The 17,812-nt window shown below is 38.2% G+C and overlaps 1 protein-coding gene and 1 long non-coding RNA gene across 2 annotated transcripts; one reads left to right on the forward strand and one right to left on the reverse strand.

Annotated features, from left to right (window-relative positions):
• Positions 1-471: 471 nt before the first annotated feature.
• Positions 472-2,236, reverse strand: LOC148722402 (uncharacterized). The gene is made up of 2 exons (XR_015992708.1): positions 2,046-2,236; positions 472-1,702 (listed from the first exon to the last, which is right to left on the reverse strand). It is a non-coding gene; the product is annotated as an uncharacterized LOC148722402 (long non-coding RNA).
• A 607-nt stretch (positions 2,237-2,843) lies between these two features.
• Positions 2,844-17,561, forward strand: LOC111323022 (cytosolic endo-beta-N-acetylglucosaminidase). The gene is made up of 12 exons (XM_088736268.1): positions 2,844-3,454; positions 5,159-5,462; positions 6,026-6,174; positions 7,900-8,068; positions 9,174-9,277; positions 9,986-10,097; positions 10,662-10,867; positions 11,928-12,082; positions 12,388-12,607; positions 13,071-13,147; positions 14,860-14,906; positions 15,958-17,561. The coding sequence occupies exons 1-12, from the start codon at positions 2,874-2,876 to the stop codon at positions 16,303-16,305; spliced, it is 2,472 nt and encodes an 823-aa protein (XP_088592394.1). The 5' UTR covers positions 2,844-2,873; the 3' UTR covers positions 16,306-17,561.
• Positions 17,562-17,812: the final 251 nt, after the last annotated feature.

Below are 17,812 nucleotides of genomic sequence, written 5' to 3' on the forward strand. Positions count from 1 at the left end.
TTTAGTCTGTCCTCTCTCAATATAAATAAAATTCACTATTGATTCATTTGCGTTAGCGATGCTTTCAAGTTTGACAAAGTTTAAGTTCAAATACGAGATGCATTTTCAATTTTTTTTTATCAGCGTTTGGTAATGAAATGTTATCATCTGTGATCTTCGTATACCCTACCACAGCTTCGATATGTCTCTCTTTAATTAGTGATTACATGGTCTTTAATCACTGGAATTGTCATAACGGCGCCTCTAAGTTCTTTGAATACTTCTTAAAAGCCTTGTGTTTCAATTAATTCTCTTTTCTGGAGTTAAAAAGGTAAAACATTTGATTCATCACGTCGTAGGACGTATTGCGGGCCTGTACGATGTAAGATGTGCAATTGCTCTCGTGGTTCAGTCGAACCTTGATCGTCTTACAATACAATTGACAACTGGAATTGACGTCATTATTTAAGTAAAAGGTAAAGGGTCACAACATGCCTGAACTTGAAATTTGTAATTAAACTAAAGGTAGCTAATGCTAATTTGTGAAGCCGGAATCACACCTTGTTGCGGTTAGCGAAGCCGATTAGTTAAAAACGCATGGCGATTAATCACACCATATGCTGAATCAACTTTTTAAAGCATCAATAATCACCCACAAATCAGATAAGCATATTGAGAAACGAAGACTTCAAAGACGTTTAGCTAAAGTCTTTGTTGGGGGGTTTTACCAACTCGCTTGGACGAATTAACGAGAAGTACCAAGTATCAGTACCAGTATCATTGATTTCTCGGTCTATTCTTCAAATTACAATGTTCCAATACACAATGGCTTTGTATATCGATCCCTGTCACACAGTTTGATCGAGTAGTTTAAAATCAAGGGAATGTTTCTAACTAACCAAAAACCGCAAATCTTAAAATAGCAATTCATCCAGAATTTTCTCGAACGAAACAAAGCATTGTACGTCAATCGTTTTGTCTATAATGTTTATTTTCGCAATTGCACCTGTTTTAGGCCGTAAAATATTACGACTAAATGATATGTGACCTGTCAAAACTTGTTGAAAAATTCAAATGATTGGTTTAAAAAGGCGAAAAGATTGATCGGCGCTTTTTGAAGAACTTTTTTGGACTCACAGACCTTTCTCACCACGCTAGTCCCTATTTGTTATGTCTTTCCTCACAGTGGGATGAGGAACATTGACGTCATAAGTTTACACGCTTCATTCATCACGACAGCCAACCATGCCTTGCAATAATAGGCATACTGAGTTTTCGGTTGCAGCTTTTTTCAAAGTGGCATGGGAACTTCGGTTCCAGTTCAGTGTCTGACAATCTTCTTCCAATTTTAGGCTGGTTTATGGGTGGTAAATTTAATTCATGACAATGACAAAAGCATATCCCTGATGTTCTAGAGCGAACCTTAAAAACATTTTTGACGGAAACGTTCGTTTTCTCGACTTCTTTAGCACTTTTGTCTTCAGAGTGTTTTAGACTGGTTGCTTGGGGTGGTTGTGCGTCAGAATTCAATTTTCCTTTTTCAAATCCAACTCCATCATTCTTTCCATTCAACTCGGAGCTATCTTCCCCATTTTTTGAAGTCCTGCCTGGAAAATCTCGCACTAAATACTCTTGTATCCGTTTTTGCGTTTCTCCTCTCTGATTAAGGACCTGACTGAGGCGTTTTCCTCCACGAGTTTTCACTTGAATTTTCGTTTCATCCCTAGGTAGCAAACCATTTCTCCAGTTTAGTACAAACCTTCCATGTTCACTACGCTGAAAAGCCAGCATTCCCGGGCTTCTTCGGTGAATCTTTTGCAAAAAAGCATTAGTTTTGGCCTTCTCTCTGAAAAAGTTTTTCAATGTCCAGTCTGTTTCGCATGATAATCCTCTACTGGTTTGCACAAGCAGCCGAGTTTCACGCTTGTTTTTTGCATCAGCAATTCGAGATGCTGCTGTTGGAGCATAAATACTCTTAGAATAGGCATTTCTTCTTTCCATCTCAGAATTAAATCAATATCTCGCTGGTTACTGACCGTGAGTTGAACAACATTTAAACCACCAACCTCAAAGTGTGTATGACCTGTCAAGACAACGTTCAAAAGTTCTACTGTGGTATATTCTAGTCGTATGGCTATTTTTCCGTAACGAAGTTGACTATACTTAGAAACGATATCTTCACGCTGTTAAAAATAAAGAAAAAAACTTCATTGTGAACCAAAGTGCGTTCGTTTTCGTTTGAACACAAAAACTCTCATTGTTTAGTTATTGTGTCTTATGTGCGTCATAAGAATTTTTTAAATTAAGTAACGGTAATAGGGCTGAATGGAGTTCTATTCGGTTTGTAATCATATATGAGTGATTAACAAAATCGGACAACCTCGAAGCGTGAGTCCAATCTAGTACTTTCTAGTATGCAGAACTGGACAACACGAGGTCCCGTTACCAATCAATCAAAATTATGAAAAAGTTCAGATATTAACTAGTCATCGGTTATACATTTTCCTTAAAAAAAAAAGCAAAAAACTCGGCGAAATACGCGCCAATAGCGCGTGCATATTGTGCGATTATCGGAGGCGAAAAGAAGAGTGGACGCCAAGTATATATTTAAAGCTTTTGGTTTAATGGGAAGAGGAGCTTACAAGAGCAAGGCCTGAGGTCAACTGAACTGTTGCATAATCACATCAGGATATTTATAAGTCGAGCGCGGTTGGTAGGTAAGAGGATTAAGGGCTAATCCCACACATATGACACGTCCACAAACATCCACTTTCTCTACTCAATCAGGCGCCATCCCCCGATCTTAGAAATTGACCGAAACCTCCTGGGGACGAGCTTGCATTTTGCTGCAAGTGAGTGCCACCGGTTGGCCTTGGCATCTAAACAAATAAAACATGGCGGAAGATATGTTACTGCTACTGCTTTGGACAGTTCTGGCGGTTTTATTCGGAATTTATACGTTCTGGAAGTATCTTAGATCAGGGAATATCAACTCACAGAAAAAATTAACGGTTCAAGCCTCCGAAAATGTAAAAGAGGCGCGTTTGAAATATTTTATCGGTAACCAAGAAGGAGTCCGAAGCGAAACTCGTGACATACATGTGTCTACTAATTCCGGTGAAAAGGATGAGAGTATTTCCCCGGAAGAACTGAGAGAAGAGGAAAGAGAACCAGACGTTTCGGAAGCAAAAATAAATTCTGAAGCTCGTCAGCCTTCTATGCAGTATGCCAAGCTCATTGACGGACCAAGTAAAATGAGCGGAAGCAGGCAAGTCGCCGACAACAGTTTCGATCCGGAAACGGGTATGCCGGTTACTCGACCTCTTAAAACATTAGACGAGGCCTTGTCTTGGAGACAGGGATTTGACTTTTTTAACGTAGCCTCGGTTCCATTGAGTGAACAGGGCAGAAAGATAGAGAAGAGGCCTCGGACTTTAGTGTGTCATGACATGAAAGGAGGGTACACTTATGACAGGTTTGTGGATCTTTCACACTACTTCTCCAAAGTCGTAGGTCCTGAGTATATACTGTGAAAAATCATAAAACCCTGGTTACCATAAATATATACGGTCATCTTTGTGTTTCAAAGAAAAGCCAATTAGGCATCAGAAGATTGTACGGCAAACAGCAATGGTACATATGAATAAAGGCTGATAGTTTCGAAAGAAACTGTTTGGGGCTGCGTCGGTGGGAGTAACGAAATAATTTGGATATATCAGCAAAGTTGAAATGGTAAATTGGCCACCGTAATGATTACAAAAGCTGACGTTTTGAGCGTTAGCCCTTCGTCGGAGCGAAACATTCGCTCCGATGAAGGGCTAACGCTCGAAACGTCAGCTTTTGTAATCAATACAGTGGCCAATTTGCCATTTCAACTTTGCTGATATATCCAGAGCAATGGTACTTAGTTTGAAGGTTGAGGTTTGCACTTGTGTGCTGGTCTTAATTGTGATTAGTTCATTCATGACTGACCTGTAAATTAAATCAAAATATTTACAGTTTTCACATTAAGGGACAATTGAGATATAGTCTAACATTCACTACCACTAAACACATCACAAAATATTGGAAATTATCATATCTAAGATGAATAACCGAGAAATTATATAATTAAAATATAACTAACTAAATAATATCTAGATTTAGCCAAGCCTAAAAGCGGAGCTTGGATTTTTTTTTTTTCTGCATGTCTCAAGGGCACAAGGCCTTGCCCCAGCCAGGATTAGAACCCAGTTGTCTGACTCGGAGCGCAGTGCACTGACCACTGGACTACTGGACAAAGCTGTGGCATTGGTGTGCCCACAGTACAGTTGACTGCACATGCTAAAAGTAGCACCTTGTACCTATGCCTGTATGGTCACAAGTCCAAATTTTTTCGGCTTGATGGGTCACTATTACCATTTTGTATAATTATCAGGCTATGCTCTGCGTGCTCTGCTATAATATTTACTGTAATTATTGAAAGTTTTCAAAAGGGAAGCTCAACCAGTTAAAACATGATTTCTTCATAAAATATATTCCCTTGGATAATGTAAATAAATAATAGAAACTATACTAAATCTTAAAAGAGCTTTTCAATCTTGGATTGCTCTTTAACTCATGGACCCCTAAAAGTGACTAGCATCTAATTTCTCTTGAATCAAGCTTTGATGTCACAAGTAAAGGGAATGATAATTAACTAAAGAATCTCTGGATTGTTAAACAAATTCTCCTTGTCAGCACCTTAGGAAATGTATTGAGAAAGTATGGAGAATATGAACAAGAATCGCATCTTTGAATAAAATCTCGCATTCTGATTGGTTAACGAAGCAAGGTATTTAGCATGGAATTGCAAGTTCAAAACAAGACTAAGTGATATTGTTTTGCATCCATGTGTACATAACAACTATAAGTAATGCTGTTTTCTTTCTTTTTTCTTGTTTTTATTAAATTATGTGATTCAAGGAAAATCTGTTACTTGACTCGTGAATTCCGTGTTAAATTGCTCTTGAAAACTGGTATTGCACTCATTGCTTTACGATTCATGTGATATTGGTTTTCGCGTGCAATTTAATGCAGAAGTCTCAAGTCAAGTAATGAATTTTCCTAATAGTATATAATGTTAGGGTGTAAAGGGTTAGACCCAAAAACCTCTAGGTGAACGTAATAAATGATGTTTCACAAAAATTAATTCCTACAGGTTTGTTCAAGGCTACCCCTCGTGCGATTGTTATCGGATATACCACTGGCAGTTTATCGACGTATTTGTGTACTTCAGTCATCACTTTGTTACAATACCACCCCCGTGTTGGACCAATGCTGCCCACACCCATGGGGTACCAATTTTAGGAACTCTGATCACAGAGAACACTGATGGTGTGGCTATGTGCAGCAAGTTTTTGGAGGATACATCATCATTGGAGGCTCTCGTGAATCAACTTGTTGATATAGCTGAGTATTATGGATTTGATGGATGGCTTTTAAACATTGAAAACCCTATTCAGGTAAACACTGACTCTGTGCTCTAAGCTTCAAGTGTTTTGGTCATGATCAACCCATTTACAGCCTAACATCAGTATGCATATTCTCCATGCTGTTCTTTATACATTTCTTAAGGAGCTGACAAGTAGAATTTGTTTAACAATCATTAGCTTCTTTAGTTGGAGATCATTTACTTCATTCTTGACTACCCTTGATGTGTGATTCAGGGGTGATATTTTAAGGAGAAATTGGATGTTAGTCACTTGTACGGATTGAGGGGGGTAAGTTTATAAAGAAACGGTCAGTGGTACTGCCTCGGTGGGGTGTAATACAGGATAGTTTGGTTTCATCAACTTAGGAAATGTTTCGAGCTTAACCACTGTAAAGAGTTTCCAGATCTGATACTTTAAGAGTTAGCGCTTTATCTGAATTGTTTTGGTTACCATGGTGGGTAGAATAGGTCATTAATTCATGTCCTGATTTGTCGCAGCTAGCTTCAATCTGACTTGAAATTTTTAATTAGATTGTTTTTGGGGTTCTATTGGGATAATAATAGAACTGCAATTCTTGGTTCTTTTTCTTGCAGCCAGTCCAGATCAACAATCTTGAAGAATTTGTGAAGAGCTTGACTACAAAGATGCATCAAAGCATCCCTAATTCCCTTGTCATCTGGTATGACAGTGTAACTTACAAAGGAGACCTTAGTTGGCAAAATGAGCTGAATGCTAAAAACCGGTAAACATAGTTTATTGACTGCGTTTTTAGCGTTAAATAGATTTTACTTAGTTCTTATTAACCGAGCGGGAGGTCTGTATGGGAGAATCTTGACCGAGGTTACCAGTACAGACTGAACACAGTGAGGTTTGTACCAGCAATTGAGATCAAGATTCTCTCATACAGACCAACCTAGCTCGGTTAATAAGATGTTTATTATATGGCTGTGTCTTCTATGCCAATTTTTTAAATTCTTTGTACCTTTTCTTTTCTAAACCGGTCTAGATGCCGGTCTAGATGGGAAAATCTAGACCCTTTTAATATTGATTTCAGCCAATCAAATTTGTGAATTAGGTAGTTCCCAGTCCTTGTGAGACACAGCCATATAATAATACATTATATTAAAGAAATGTTATGTTAACAGCTCATTTCATCATAATGATAATTATTTTAGAGTTTAAAATGACAATCTATGAAGATATTTTAAGAACTCTTTATATTTTTGTTGCCAGAATACATGTACATTGAAAAAGAACTAATTTTGATTATACTCCAGTGTTCAGGACTGTCAAAAAGTCTGAAAGTAGAAGGCAAATAAAAGATGGCCAAGCTATTGTGGAGGCCAGTTTTTTTTGTCAGATTACATGTAAGATTGGAAACTATTCAGTAAAAATGTCCCACCTTTGAAGATGGTAACAATTCACTCTTCCATACCTGTTACTGTTAAATTGGGCCTTCAATTCTTCTTGATGGTGAGAAATGGCTGCTGTTCACATTTCTTCTATGAAGCAAAGATAGCAAGCTTCAGATGGTAGACTAGTGGACGGTTTTGGCTGAATAAAACCTCTTGTTGACAGCTCCGAGTGTTTAAAACAAGTGATATTTCTGTTAGAATTGCATCACTGAATAAAACCTTGTATTTTGATTGGTTAATGAAGTGAAGTATTTAGCGTGGAATTGCAAGTTGAAGTGATATTGTTTTGCATCCATGTATACATAACAACAGTACTATAAGTAATGCTGTTCTCTTTTCTTCTTGTTTTGATTCAGTCATATGATTCAAGGAAAATCCATTAATTGACTTATAAATTCCATGTTAGATTGCACTTGAAAACCAATATGGCACTCATTGCTTCACGATTTGTGCAATATTGGTTTTGGTGTGCAATTTAATGTGGAATTCCCTCCTCAGGTAATGGATTTTTCCTATAAAATCTTGTTTGAACCATGTCTACTAAAGAGAAATGCAGTTTTACTAGAGCTCCACTTGAAAAAACCAAATGATGATCCACACCTTAGGTCAATTATTAACATAATATTTACCATAATTATTATATCTCTCAGTAAGTACTTGGGTTATGACTGGTCAATTTAGCAGGTTGTTTTTTAGTGTAAGGCTCAGTAAATTCAAAAGTTTGGTTGAAGTGAAATCCTCTCCCTGCATCTGAACCCAGACATAGAATAAATACTGTAAGTTAGGGACCTCTCTTTTTCCACTCTCTTTGATGATCTGCTAGTTTTGTGTGTGGGCCATAAATCCAAGCCAAAAAAACTTGTTCTGTACCTTACAATGCAGACCTTGAACTTGGTTAGTAAGAGGTATTTATCATTTTCAGTGTCACTGTCATTGTCGTGGTTACTGTCATTATCATAATTATAATGATTAAAATGTACATAATTTTTTTTTAAGTCAACTGAGTAGATTGAATTAGGTGATTTATTTCTGTCATTTTTCTATCCCTGCAGAGTTTTTTTTGATGCATGCGATGGAATATTTTTGAACTACAACTGGTCAGAGGCTCACTTGATGAGATCAGCTGCTGCTGCTGGACGAGCACGTCAAACTGATGTCTATGTTGGGGTGGATGTTTTTGGGCGTGGCTGTTATGGGGGTGGTGGTTATAACTCTAAAGTGGTATGTCTAACATTGGACTAATGATTTAATTTAATTTTCTTAATTTATTAGATTCGCTGACAGGCAGGGACACCGCAACAGCTTGTGCCAATTACTGCAGGCCCAGTAAACCCACCCATCCCATCCCAGGGGAGGACATCCACCTCACAGTAATTTCATGAGTGGGAAATTAACGTCTCCTACCCCTAACCCTGCAGGAGACGGGGCCTACGGTTTATTCGTCCTTATCCGAGAAGACTAGAATATCTATCCATTTCTTGTTATTATAGAAAGGTAGCAAATTCTCCTCAGTTATTTTAAGACCATGAGTATTGGTCCAGCCGGGGCCAAATGATAGTCTCACTAGACTTTAAAATCATGTAAAGCTAAATTTTTGGACTTACCTGTAAGTGTTTCATAATAGTCAGTGCATATTCCCAGTCTCTGTGGTACCAAGTGGCTGGTAGTTCTGTTATTTTTGTGGTTTCATTCAAGTCAATCTAAAGTAACCTCCTAGCATTTGTCAGGTTTTCTTGAGAGTTTGCTTGGACCCATTTTACTCTTGAAATACAATACTTTGCTGTAACCTGGGCTGGGGTTGAGCCAGAGCTTGGGATTCTGAGTCCTGTGCACTAGTTACCAGACCACGGGGTCACTAATTTTAATTCAGATCTGTAACTGTTAGGTAACTGTTTGCCACAGGCGAAGTACACATATTTAGCAAGTTAAAATGTACAAATTAAGGGTTATTGACAATCACTACCATTTTTTGAGGATTTTATTTAAATTTTTATGAGAATTTAAACTCAATCATGTTCAAAAAGTGTTTCAATTGATAAAAATCTTTTGGATGCATTGCAAATTGCTACAAGCATTCATTCTACATTTGCGAAAGAAATGTTGTGCAGTGTTTACAAAATGGTGAAGGTATTATAGGCAGGCCTTAACAATGGTGGCAAAATTACTTTTGAGAACAACCATATGATTGTGTAGGAAGGCCAAGAGCTATTTGATAATTTTTGAAACATGTTTTTCTCACCTATATCAAAACTGTTCTACACTATATTCAATAAAGATGTAACCAAATTCTTTGAATTTAAATAAAACTGTTCTTCATTTTCTTTAGGCTTTTAAAGTGGTTAGAGAGGAGAAGTTATCTGCAGCACTGTTTGCTCCAGGATGGGTTATGGAGAAACACGGGAGTGAACATTTCACTGTAAATAATGACAAGTAAGGGTTTGTCACCTTAAATCCTGGAACCCCTAAAAGTGACTAGCATCTAATTTATCCGTACAATATCACCCCTGAATCATACAGTAAGGTCATGAGAGTAAAGAAAATGATCAACAACTAAAGAAGCTCTTGATTGTAAACAAATTCTCCTTGTCAGCACATTAGGAAATGTATAGAGAACAGTATGGAGAATAGGCATACTGATGTTAGGGTGTAAAGGGTCAAGAGTGAGTTTAAATTAAACCTGCTTTACTATACTTGGTCAAAACCATGGGTGGGATGCTCAATGTCTTTGCTGGAAAATTCCAAAAGATATCTGATGAGTCTCTTGGCCTGAGACCAAATGGAGTTTAGTACCAGCCACCAACTATTTTTTACAAGTATTTGACAATTTTTTTTTTTTAAGATAATGTGACTTGTGAGCGTGTGGGTGGAGATCCTTCACAATAGAGCTTAATTTACAACATTTGAGTACCAGTTTTCCTTCTCAAAGGAAAGCATATTGAGACAGAATGAAGTCTTTGTTGTAAGCCTAATGTAGTTTGTTTACTTTCCTTTTAAATAAAATAGATACAAGGCAGTATTTTATGAGCCTTGTGGCAGTTGTTACTCATTTTAACCCCTTATAAGTTTTGATATGTTTGTGGTTCCAAGTCTCTGAGTAATTTGTAGCATCTGTTTATTGTTTGTACTATTAAATGGCAGGTTTTGGAATCTTTTGGCTCCCTATTGCACTGTACGCACCTCTATAGTAAAGTTGCCCCTTGTAACATCCATTTGCCGTGGTTATGGAAAGACTGCTAGCATTGATGGAAAGGTGATGATCACTAGTTGTTTATTAGTCAAAAACTGAGCATACACGTGTGCTGTTACCATGCAATAAGCAAAGGATCTTCCCAACAAGTTACAATTATAGTGTCTGAGGTTGTGCAATAGTTTCTTGCACACCTCAGAAGTGAAGTGAAATAGCTTAGTCAAGTATGGCAGCATTATAGGTGTTTTATTACACGACTCGGGCAGTCAGAGGGCCAATAACTAAAGTCAACCAATCAAAATGCTCTACTGCTGGTCAATATTCTCTCAGTATTGGACTGGGCATTGTCCCGAATGGTCGCGAATGATATCACGCTTGTGTCCCTTTGAACTTCAGTCGTAGAATAAATCTCTTATCAACCAAGCTTGCTCGGGACTGTACTGGAAGAATATCGACCCTCGGTCTTTTTTGTACGGACCTCGCTGTGCTCGGTCCATACTGTCAAGACCTCGGGCTGATATTCTCCCAGTACTTGCACTTGGTTAATAAGATATATGTACATCACAACATTCACTTTAATTATAATTTGCTTATTGGTTTCACTACTGATGTCTTTTTCTGAATTAGACTGTCCTTTCCACACCTTGGACCAATCTTAGTGCACAGCAATACCAGCTCTCATTCAACAATACATTCTTCAATCTGGGTGATAAAGAGGGCTTGGTAATCAGCTCTGTAGAGTTCACCCTGGATGAGGCATATAACGGTGGAGGCTGTCAGGTGATCAGTGGGTGTGTCAACTCCTCACAGGCCATGTCTAAGGGTGTTGTGAGGTGAGGCTCTGATGGTTCATTGTTGTTGAGCTCTTTATTATTATGATTATTATTATTAAATTTAAATTTATACCGTGCAGTTTCTATAAAAATATTCAACTGCGCCTTACAATAAATATTAAATCAAAAATAAATAGAAGTTCAAAATTACATTTCTAAAATTCCATAAATAAATAAATAAATAAAATAATTCATCAATAATGCAATTTAATCATAACAACTATAGTAACTAATTAAACGCCCTATTAAATAAAAAAGTTTTAAGTCTAATTTTAAAAATATCTAAACTGGAAATAGATCTTATTGTGGTAGGAAGCAGATTCCAAAGTCTAGGGGCGGCACAACTAAACGATCTATCTGCCAGGGTCTTCTTGGATATTATTTTCGGGAAAGTTAATAAAGCTGCGGAGTCATCGTTGCACCTTAAATTATACCTAGACGGCGGCAAGACAGATATTAAATGGCCTAAACTCTCTAAACTTTAATAGTGACTGGCATTTTATTTCTCCTCACAATATCACACCTAAATCAAACTTTAAAGACATGAGGATAAAGGAAATGGTCACCAATTGAAGAAGCTCTTAATTGTTAAACAAACAAGAGTCAAACATTGTCAGCAGCCCAGCTGGCTATTCAGTCATGTGGCTCCATGATTGGGACATTCAGACACCTATTGTACTGTCTTAGGTACAAGAGAAGAAGAAAGAGGGATTAGCTTTATCAGAACCTTGATTCACCTTGTTTAAACACAAAAATACTAGGAGATATACTGCGATGATTGAATTGCAGATCAGCCGCTGAGATTTCATTTCTCTTTCTGTAAGCTATCCCCTTCTCCGAAGCATTTTTTTTAGGTTTTCATTTGAGCTCCACTGGCAGAGATTGTTTGCTTAGGGAGCTCTTCCATCGACCAACCATCTGCACACTCAGTCACATTTGAGTGGAAAGGGTGGTGTGTTCAGTAAAATAAATTTTAGTCAGAAGTTTAGTCGTCAGGTCGGTTATGGTTTCTTTTCAAGGTCCATCCAACTTGCTATTTCTTTCTCTCTTTGTTTGTTAGGCTGTTTAAAACGGATTTGCCCATAACAGGACCTTTTCTGGTGTCATTCTCTTTCAAGTTGTGTCCAAGTGTTCCGTTGGTTGTGGCGCTCCAGCTTCATCTAGACAAAATGCCAACTTACATTGTTCTCTGTCCTACCTCACCAGATGATCAAGGTGTTGTGAGAAATATTCATCTTCACTTAATAATGATATTCAATTAAGTTTCGATCACAATCCAGTATTCTGAGATTGGTCATTAGAAAACTCGCGTCACTGTGGCAACCAATCAGGTGCAAAATGAAAAACCTATCGCGAGTTGGTCGCACACGTTTTCCCGCGTCTGACCCTGTTGAGATTACTGTATTAGCCTTATCCTTGTTCCTGTGCTCACCTTAAGAATCCAGACGTAAGTCTGCAAGGAGGGGTTAGTGTGATAGTGTAGTGAGAAAGTTTGCTCATCTTGCTATTTTTTCTTTCAGATCCTGGTAACTCAGAGGAAACTGAACAAAATGACAAGCTGATTCGTCGATATGGTGTACCGAAGTCCCGGCTGTTAACGTCATCAGTGTTCATGTCTCCTATTGGTCAGGAGCATTATAGATTGTTTCAACCTCTGACCGGTTCTTTCCATGACTCAGTGCAGCAGGCTCACGGATTAAATGAAAGCAGAGCTGACTGCGTTTCTGATTGGTGCACAAGGTTTGTACTGGAAGTGGTGAGGGGTTTGTTGATGGAAACCAGGGTCCAGTTTCATTGAAGTCTTAATTATTAACGGTTATGAAAAGTTCCATATCTGGGATTGCTGCTTTTTGACTGACTCACCGCTTTCTGCCACTTTTTTGAAATTAGATTTCAATTTATTCACAAACTATTTACTGTCACGTGGTTGTATTGTGATAAACGGCTTGTACTGGATTTTTTGAGTTGTTTTCTGTTTGGAACTCGAGTCGCGTTGTTTGTTCTTGGAGTTCACTTGGGAACAACTGTTGTTGTCAGGAAAAGCAGAAGATCAGTTGTCGTGGTTTTGTTCCTATCCAAGTTTTATTGAACATTGTAGTTTGAGGTCATTAACGTTTCCTAGCCTCTCCCAGTCGACTGTTCATTAATATTCGCCATGTTAGTTATGTTTTTTGTTTTTTTTATACAACTTATGTCCCTATAGGTATTACCTGATTGCTGAAAAAGAGTTAGTGGGTCTCAAAGTTCAAGAAGTTCGAGTGATTTGTGCTATATCTCCTGGTAAGACTGCGGAATTTTATCATCTGAGCTGCGCTTGTTGTAAGCTGTAGTTCTTATGCGTACTCAAAATAGCGTTAATGATACCCACTCCCTTCATCTTTTAAGTTCCAAATTCAACGTAAAGATTCTCCTCAGTATCTTGCAAACATTATCTTTTAATAGCAACAGTAGGAAATTGTAAGAGTTCACGGCCATTTTTCTATGCTGATCGGTTCCTTCACCTTAACTGGTAATAATAGGGACTTTAAGCAGTCAGGACGGCAACGCCACGGAAGACGTCGTGTAAAAAATGAGTTTCTACTTTTAGTTAGAATTTCGAAAATGGCTGCATGTGTTTACCGTCTCGTAGGGCGCCAGACCTCAAACTCAACATATCGCATAAAAGTAGCGTTGAGTTCCAAATGTAAATTAAAATAATTTGCCGCCGCGGTTTCGCTTCGCATACGACGCAAATTTTGGTGATTTCACGTTGTTGTTTTGCAAAGGACGGCTAAGAAATGTACAAAGTTTTAGAACGCACGTGCTTGGCTATTGTTCTGCCAATTAGATCTATTGTTTTTCCACGTTCTCGTTGCCGTAGCCGTCGTGGTTTGCTTAAAGTCCCTAATGAGCGCATATTCACAGTGAGGAAAAATTTGATAGTGATCTCTAGATCGTCCATGAGAGTTGAACCCTTTGGCCCCTTACAGTGACTAGCATCTAATATCTCCTAACAGAATCACCCCTGAATCACACATTAAGGTCAGGAGAATAAAGGAAATGATCACCGACTAAAGAAGCTCTTGATTGTTGAACAAATTCTCCTTGTCAGCACCTAAGGAAATGTATAGAGAACAGTATGGAGAATATACATACAGATGTCAGGCTGTAAAGAGTTAAAATGTTGCGTTGATACGCCTCTTCATCAGAAGAGTGTACTGACTTTGCAAAAAGGAAGCTCTATCAAAGAATGCGAGGTTATTCCATAGTGCGTGACTCCTGCTTTTTCATGTTAAGAAACAATAACAACAAAGATAACAAATGAATATCAAAGCGATCTTCGCAGTAATGAACACTGCTTGAGCAGTAGTGAAAAAAAAGGCCTGAAAAAAAAAAAAAAAAAAAAAATCAGGCCTGTACGGGATTTGAATCCATGACCTCTGCGATAAGATGTCAAGAGTTCAAATCCCGCACAGGCCTTAAAAAAATTCAGTGGTCAGTGCGCTGGACTCTGGGTCAGGCGGCTCGGGTTCAAGTCCTGGCTGGGGCTTGATGTTGTGTCCTTAAGCAAGACACTTCACTCACATTGCTTCGTCTTCTCGGATAGGACGTAAAGCCGGAGGTCCCGTCTCCTGCAGCTGTCAATTAGTTAATTTGGTTAGGCAGGGGACGTTAAAGAACCTACATCACGAGATTACTGTGATGTGGTCTGGCCTGTTTACTGGGAATTGGGGGGAGGGGGCATCTTTAAAAATTTCTTCTTCATTAATTGTAAACTGCCGCTGGCAGTCTGGAAAAGTCCCCCCGCACAGTGTTGTAAAGCGCTTTAGAACACGACATGGAAATGCGCTATAGAAATTGATATTATTAGTATTATTATTATTACTGCGAAGATCGCTATGATACTCATTCCTTAACCCGCAGTTCTTATAACAACATAGAGAAGAAAAGAGATCTAGTACGGTAATTTTCCCAGACAGCAATCTGAACATTCGTACTATCATTTATTTTAGGTGCGCAAACTACAGGAGCATTCAAACTTCACGTTGGAGAAATTAAGGTGATTGACTTCCTTTTTTTTTTATTGCCGGTTATCTTTTTTAAAAGTTTTAAACAAAGGGAGATCGCAAAAATATGTCTTGGAGGGAATTTTGAAGCGTTTGGTCTACGCGTATGTTATGTTTTTGTCGTTTTAACCGTCTATTTTTGTTATTTTTTATTAAAGTAACATGTGATAACTTTTTTTGCTATCATTCTCTGTTTAAGAGGATTTTGTAAATATTCTCCAAAGATCAAATGATATTGGTTACTACAAATGCTAGTTCACTGTCAGTACGTAGCATAAAAACTCCCCATGGCTATTTTTAAGATTGTTATGAAATATTCTTTAGGTTTCGTTTTCAAAAATGTTAAAAAATGGACGATTTTAGATGAATTTTAAATTCAAGGCTCAGAACGAATCGCTGATATCATCACATTTAACGAAGAGGTTGATAAGTTTTGTAAGTTAAAGATGTTAATTTTTATAGCCTTGATAAAGCTCCATTAAGATTGTCAGCATCTAATTTCTCGTTTTGTTATGGGTATCAGGGCTGGACACTAACGGTGGCCAACTAGCCACAGACTAGTAGAAATTCAGTTTTGGCTAGTGGTTTTCGATTTCCACAAGCCAACCAACAACTAAAATTGTTGTCGAGCCCTGGGTATGACACCAAGTATAATTATAGGTTATAAGTAATGCGAACTGATTTCGAATCGAGCGCCTTTCGATTGAGTGTCGTAAAACCAGATCAGAAGGGCCAATCAGAAGAAAGCAAAATTCCCGTAAAGAACCAATGAGCAAACTTCCCAAAGCGCGGGAAAACGTGCATGACCAAGTCGAGGTTGATTTGTGTTTTGCATGTGATTGGTTGAGAGAGTATCGCGAGTTTTTGGACCAATCACAGAGCGAAATAAAGCAAAACTAATGCAATCTCGGATGACTTTCGACAATCAACTGAAAATGGCTCTAAAGTTGAAAGCCTTCAAACCTAGCATGAGTAAATTTTTCTGCGGACGAATATGAAGAATCTGGATTTGACCTTTTCTTCTGCTGTTCTACTTTGCTCCAGATTATTGATCCACGAGTTATCATACAACCGATTGCGTTAGCAAAGAATCTAAGATACCAGGACATCGAATGGATTTCCACGGACGACGGGTACCTCTTGAGCCTTACTCTCATTTGGCATTGTCCAATCAGCGATGGCCAGTGTGACGAACCTGCGCACTACAACATATTTAGGGTGGCAGAGGGATCCAGTGTTTTTTTGGGTCGAGCATTTGTGGAGGCGTATCGGATTGGTCAGATAGCTGTGTCGAAAACATGTTCCTCTGTGACATTTGCTGTGCAGATTGTGACCAGATCTGGTCGAAAGAGGCCTCCTAGCCAATGTAGCCACTTTACATTAAAGTGGTAAATGGTAATTGTCAAACTCTTGGCTAAGAAATTAGCCAATTTGCTCGGGAAGAAGAAAAATCTCAAAACGAATATTATAAAACCATTAGAAGGTGATAAGTTATGGAAAAAGCTAGTACGAAGTTAAAAATAAAAAAAAGAGAGTATTGCTTAGTTTTCATTAGTCATGACGGGTTTTAACCAATCAGGAAATATTTGGTCTGAAGGGACTGGTCATTATTGATCGCCTGGAGGGTGGTGTGGGGGAGGGTTTTTGGCTGTGTGTTCCCCCCCGCCCCCTTATTGGTAGTCAACTGACAGTCAATTTTCTAGAGAGCCTTTTTATACTCTGTTGGTGACGACTGCTTTCCCCCGAAGTTCTCCGATGCACTCAGGCGATAAATATTGACTGGTCTTTAAAGCCGAGGGAATACGAAGCAGAGCATGCATGTATTGATATTTTAAGGAGAAATTTTGTCTTGGTCAGTCATGGGAGTTAAACAGTTATTCAGAAGAAAGTTACTGTAGGTAGTCTTTTTTTATCTTCAAAATGGCACATCACTGATTCACATAACAAAATTTCGTGAGCTATTAAAAATAATTTCAGCGGAAAGTATTTTTAAAACTTTTTGAAACTCCTAGTATAGTTCTTTTTGCTGTCTTAGGAGTATACTTATTAAAGATTAAAGATTAAAGAAGCGACCGTGTAGAAAAATAAACAATTTTTGGGTGTCGATGCATTTAGCACCCCGGTGCTTATTGAAAACAATGTATAATCAAATGTAATAATGAAAAAATAATCTTTAAAGTAATATATGAATTCATCTGTTATGGCAGATTGCTAAAACTAAAGCGACCTTATGGAAACATCTGGCTCTCTTACTGTTGTTGGTTTGGTTGCCAAACCTTTGAACGGGAGTGAGGCTAAGAGTGACCTTGTTATGATACAGACGTAGCTGCTTTTCAAATGTTATCATGCTAACTAGATACTGGTCTATCACAACAAGGTCATCTTTAGCTTCACTCCAAATCAAGGGCTTGGCAACGAAGTACAACTGTAAAATGGCCTATTACACACGCATTTTGATTGGTTATTACAGGTTATCGTATTAAGGACAGACACATAGATTTTAGCGATAGACCGTACTTTCTATCGGTTTCCGGTCGTAGTAACCACATAAATCACGAGCCGGAGACAAATGAATTGAATCAGTCATTTTTCGAGTGTTCTCCAACATCATCCAAAGTGGAAAATAAAGTTTGTTTTAAAAGTAGAAATTCGTGTATATTATTTATTGTAAAACATATGTGGTAGACATATATATAAAAGCCTCGATTGTGCTCCTTTCTTTTGTAAAGCACTTAGGAAGCGGCTAAAGCACTCAAGAAGGAGGGAGAAACACTCCACCACGTCTCGTGTTTCCCCGTACTCTTATTTCGAGCTTGAGCCGCTTCATGCATGCTTCGCAACCGGACAGAGCACAGTCTAGGCTTCTTTAATGTCTTGATAAACACCTGGATGTGGCTCC

Source organism: Stylophora pistillata, chromosome 10, assembly GCF_964205215.1.
Source record: "Stylophora pistillata chromosome 10, jaStyPist1.2, whole genome shotgun sequence".
Lineage (NCBI taxonomy): Eukaryota > Metazoa > Cnidaria > Anthozoa > Scleractinia > Pocilloporidae > Stylophora > Stylophora pistillata.

Coding starts and splice junctions, on each gene's coding strand:
- LOC111323022 (XM_088736268.1), top strand. CDS start 2,874: ATGGCGGAAGATATGTTACTGCTACTGCTTTGGACAGTTCTGGCGGTT. Junction 9,278..9,985: donor TTCACTGTAAATAATGACAA/GTAAGGGTTTGT, acceptor ATTAAATGGCAG/GTTTTGGAATCTTTTGGCTC. Junction 10,098..10,661: donor CTGCTAGCATTGATGGAAAG/GTGATGATCACT, acceptor TTTCTGAATTAG/ACTGTCCTTTCCACACCTTG.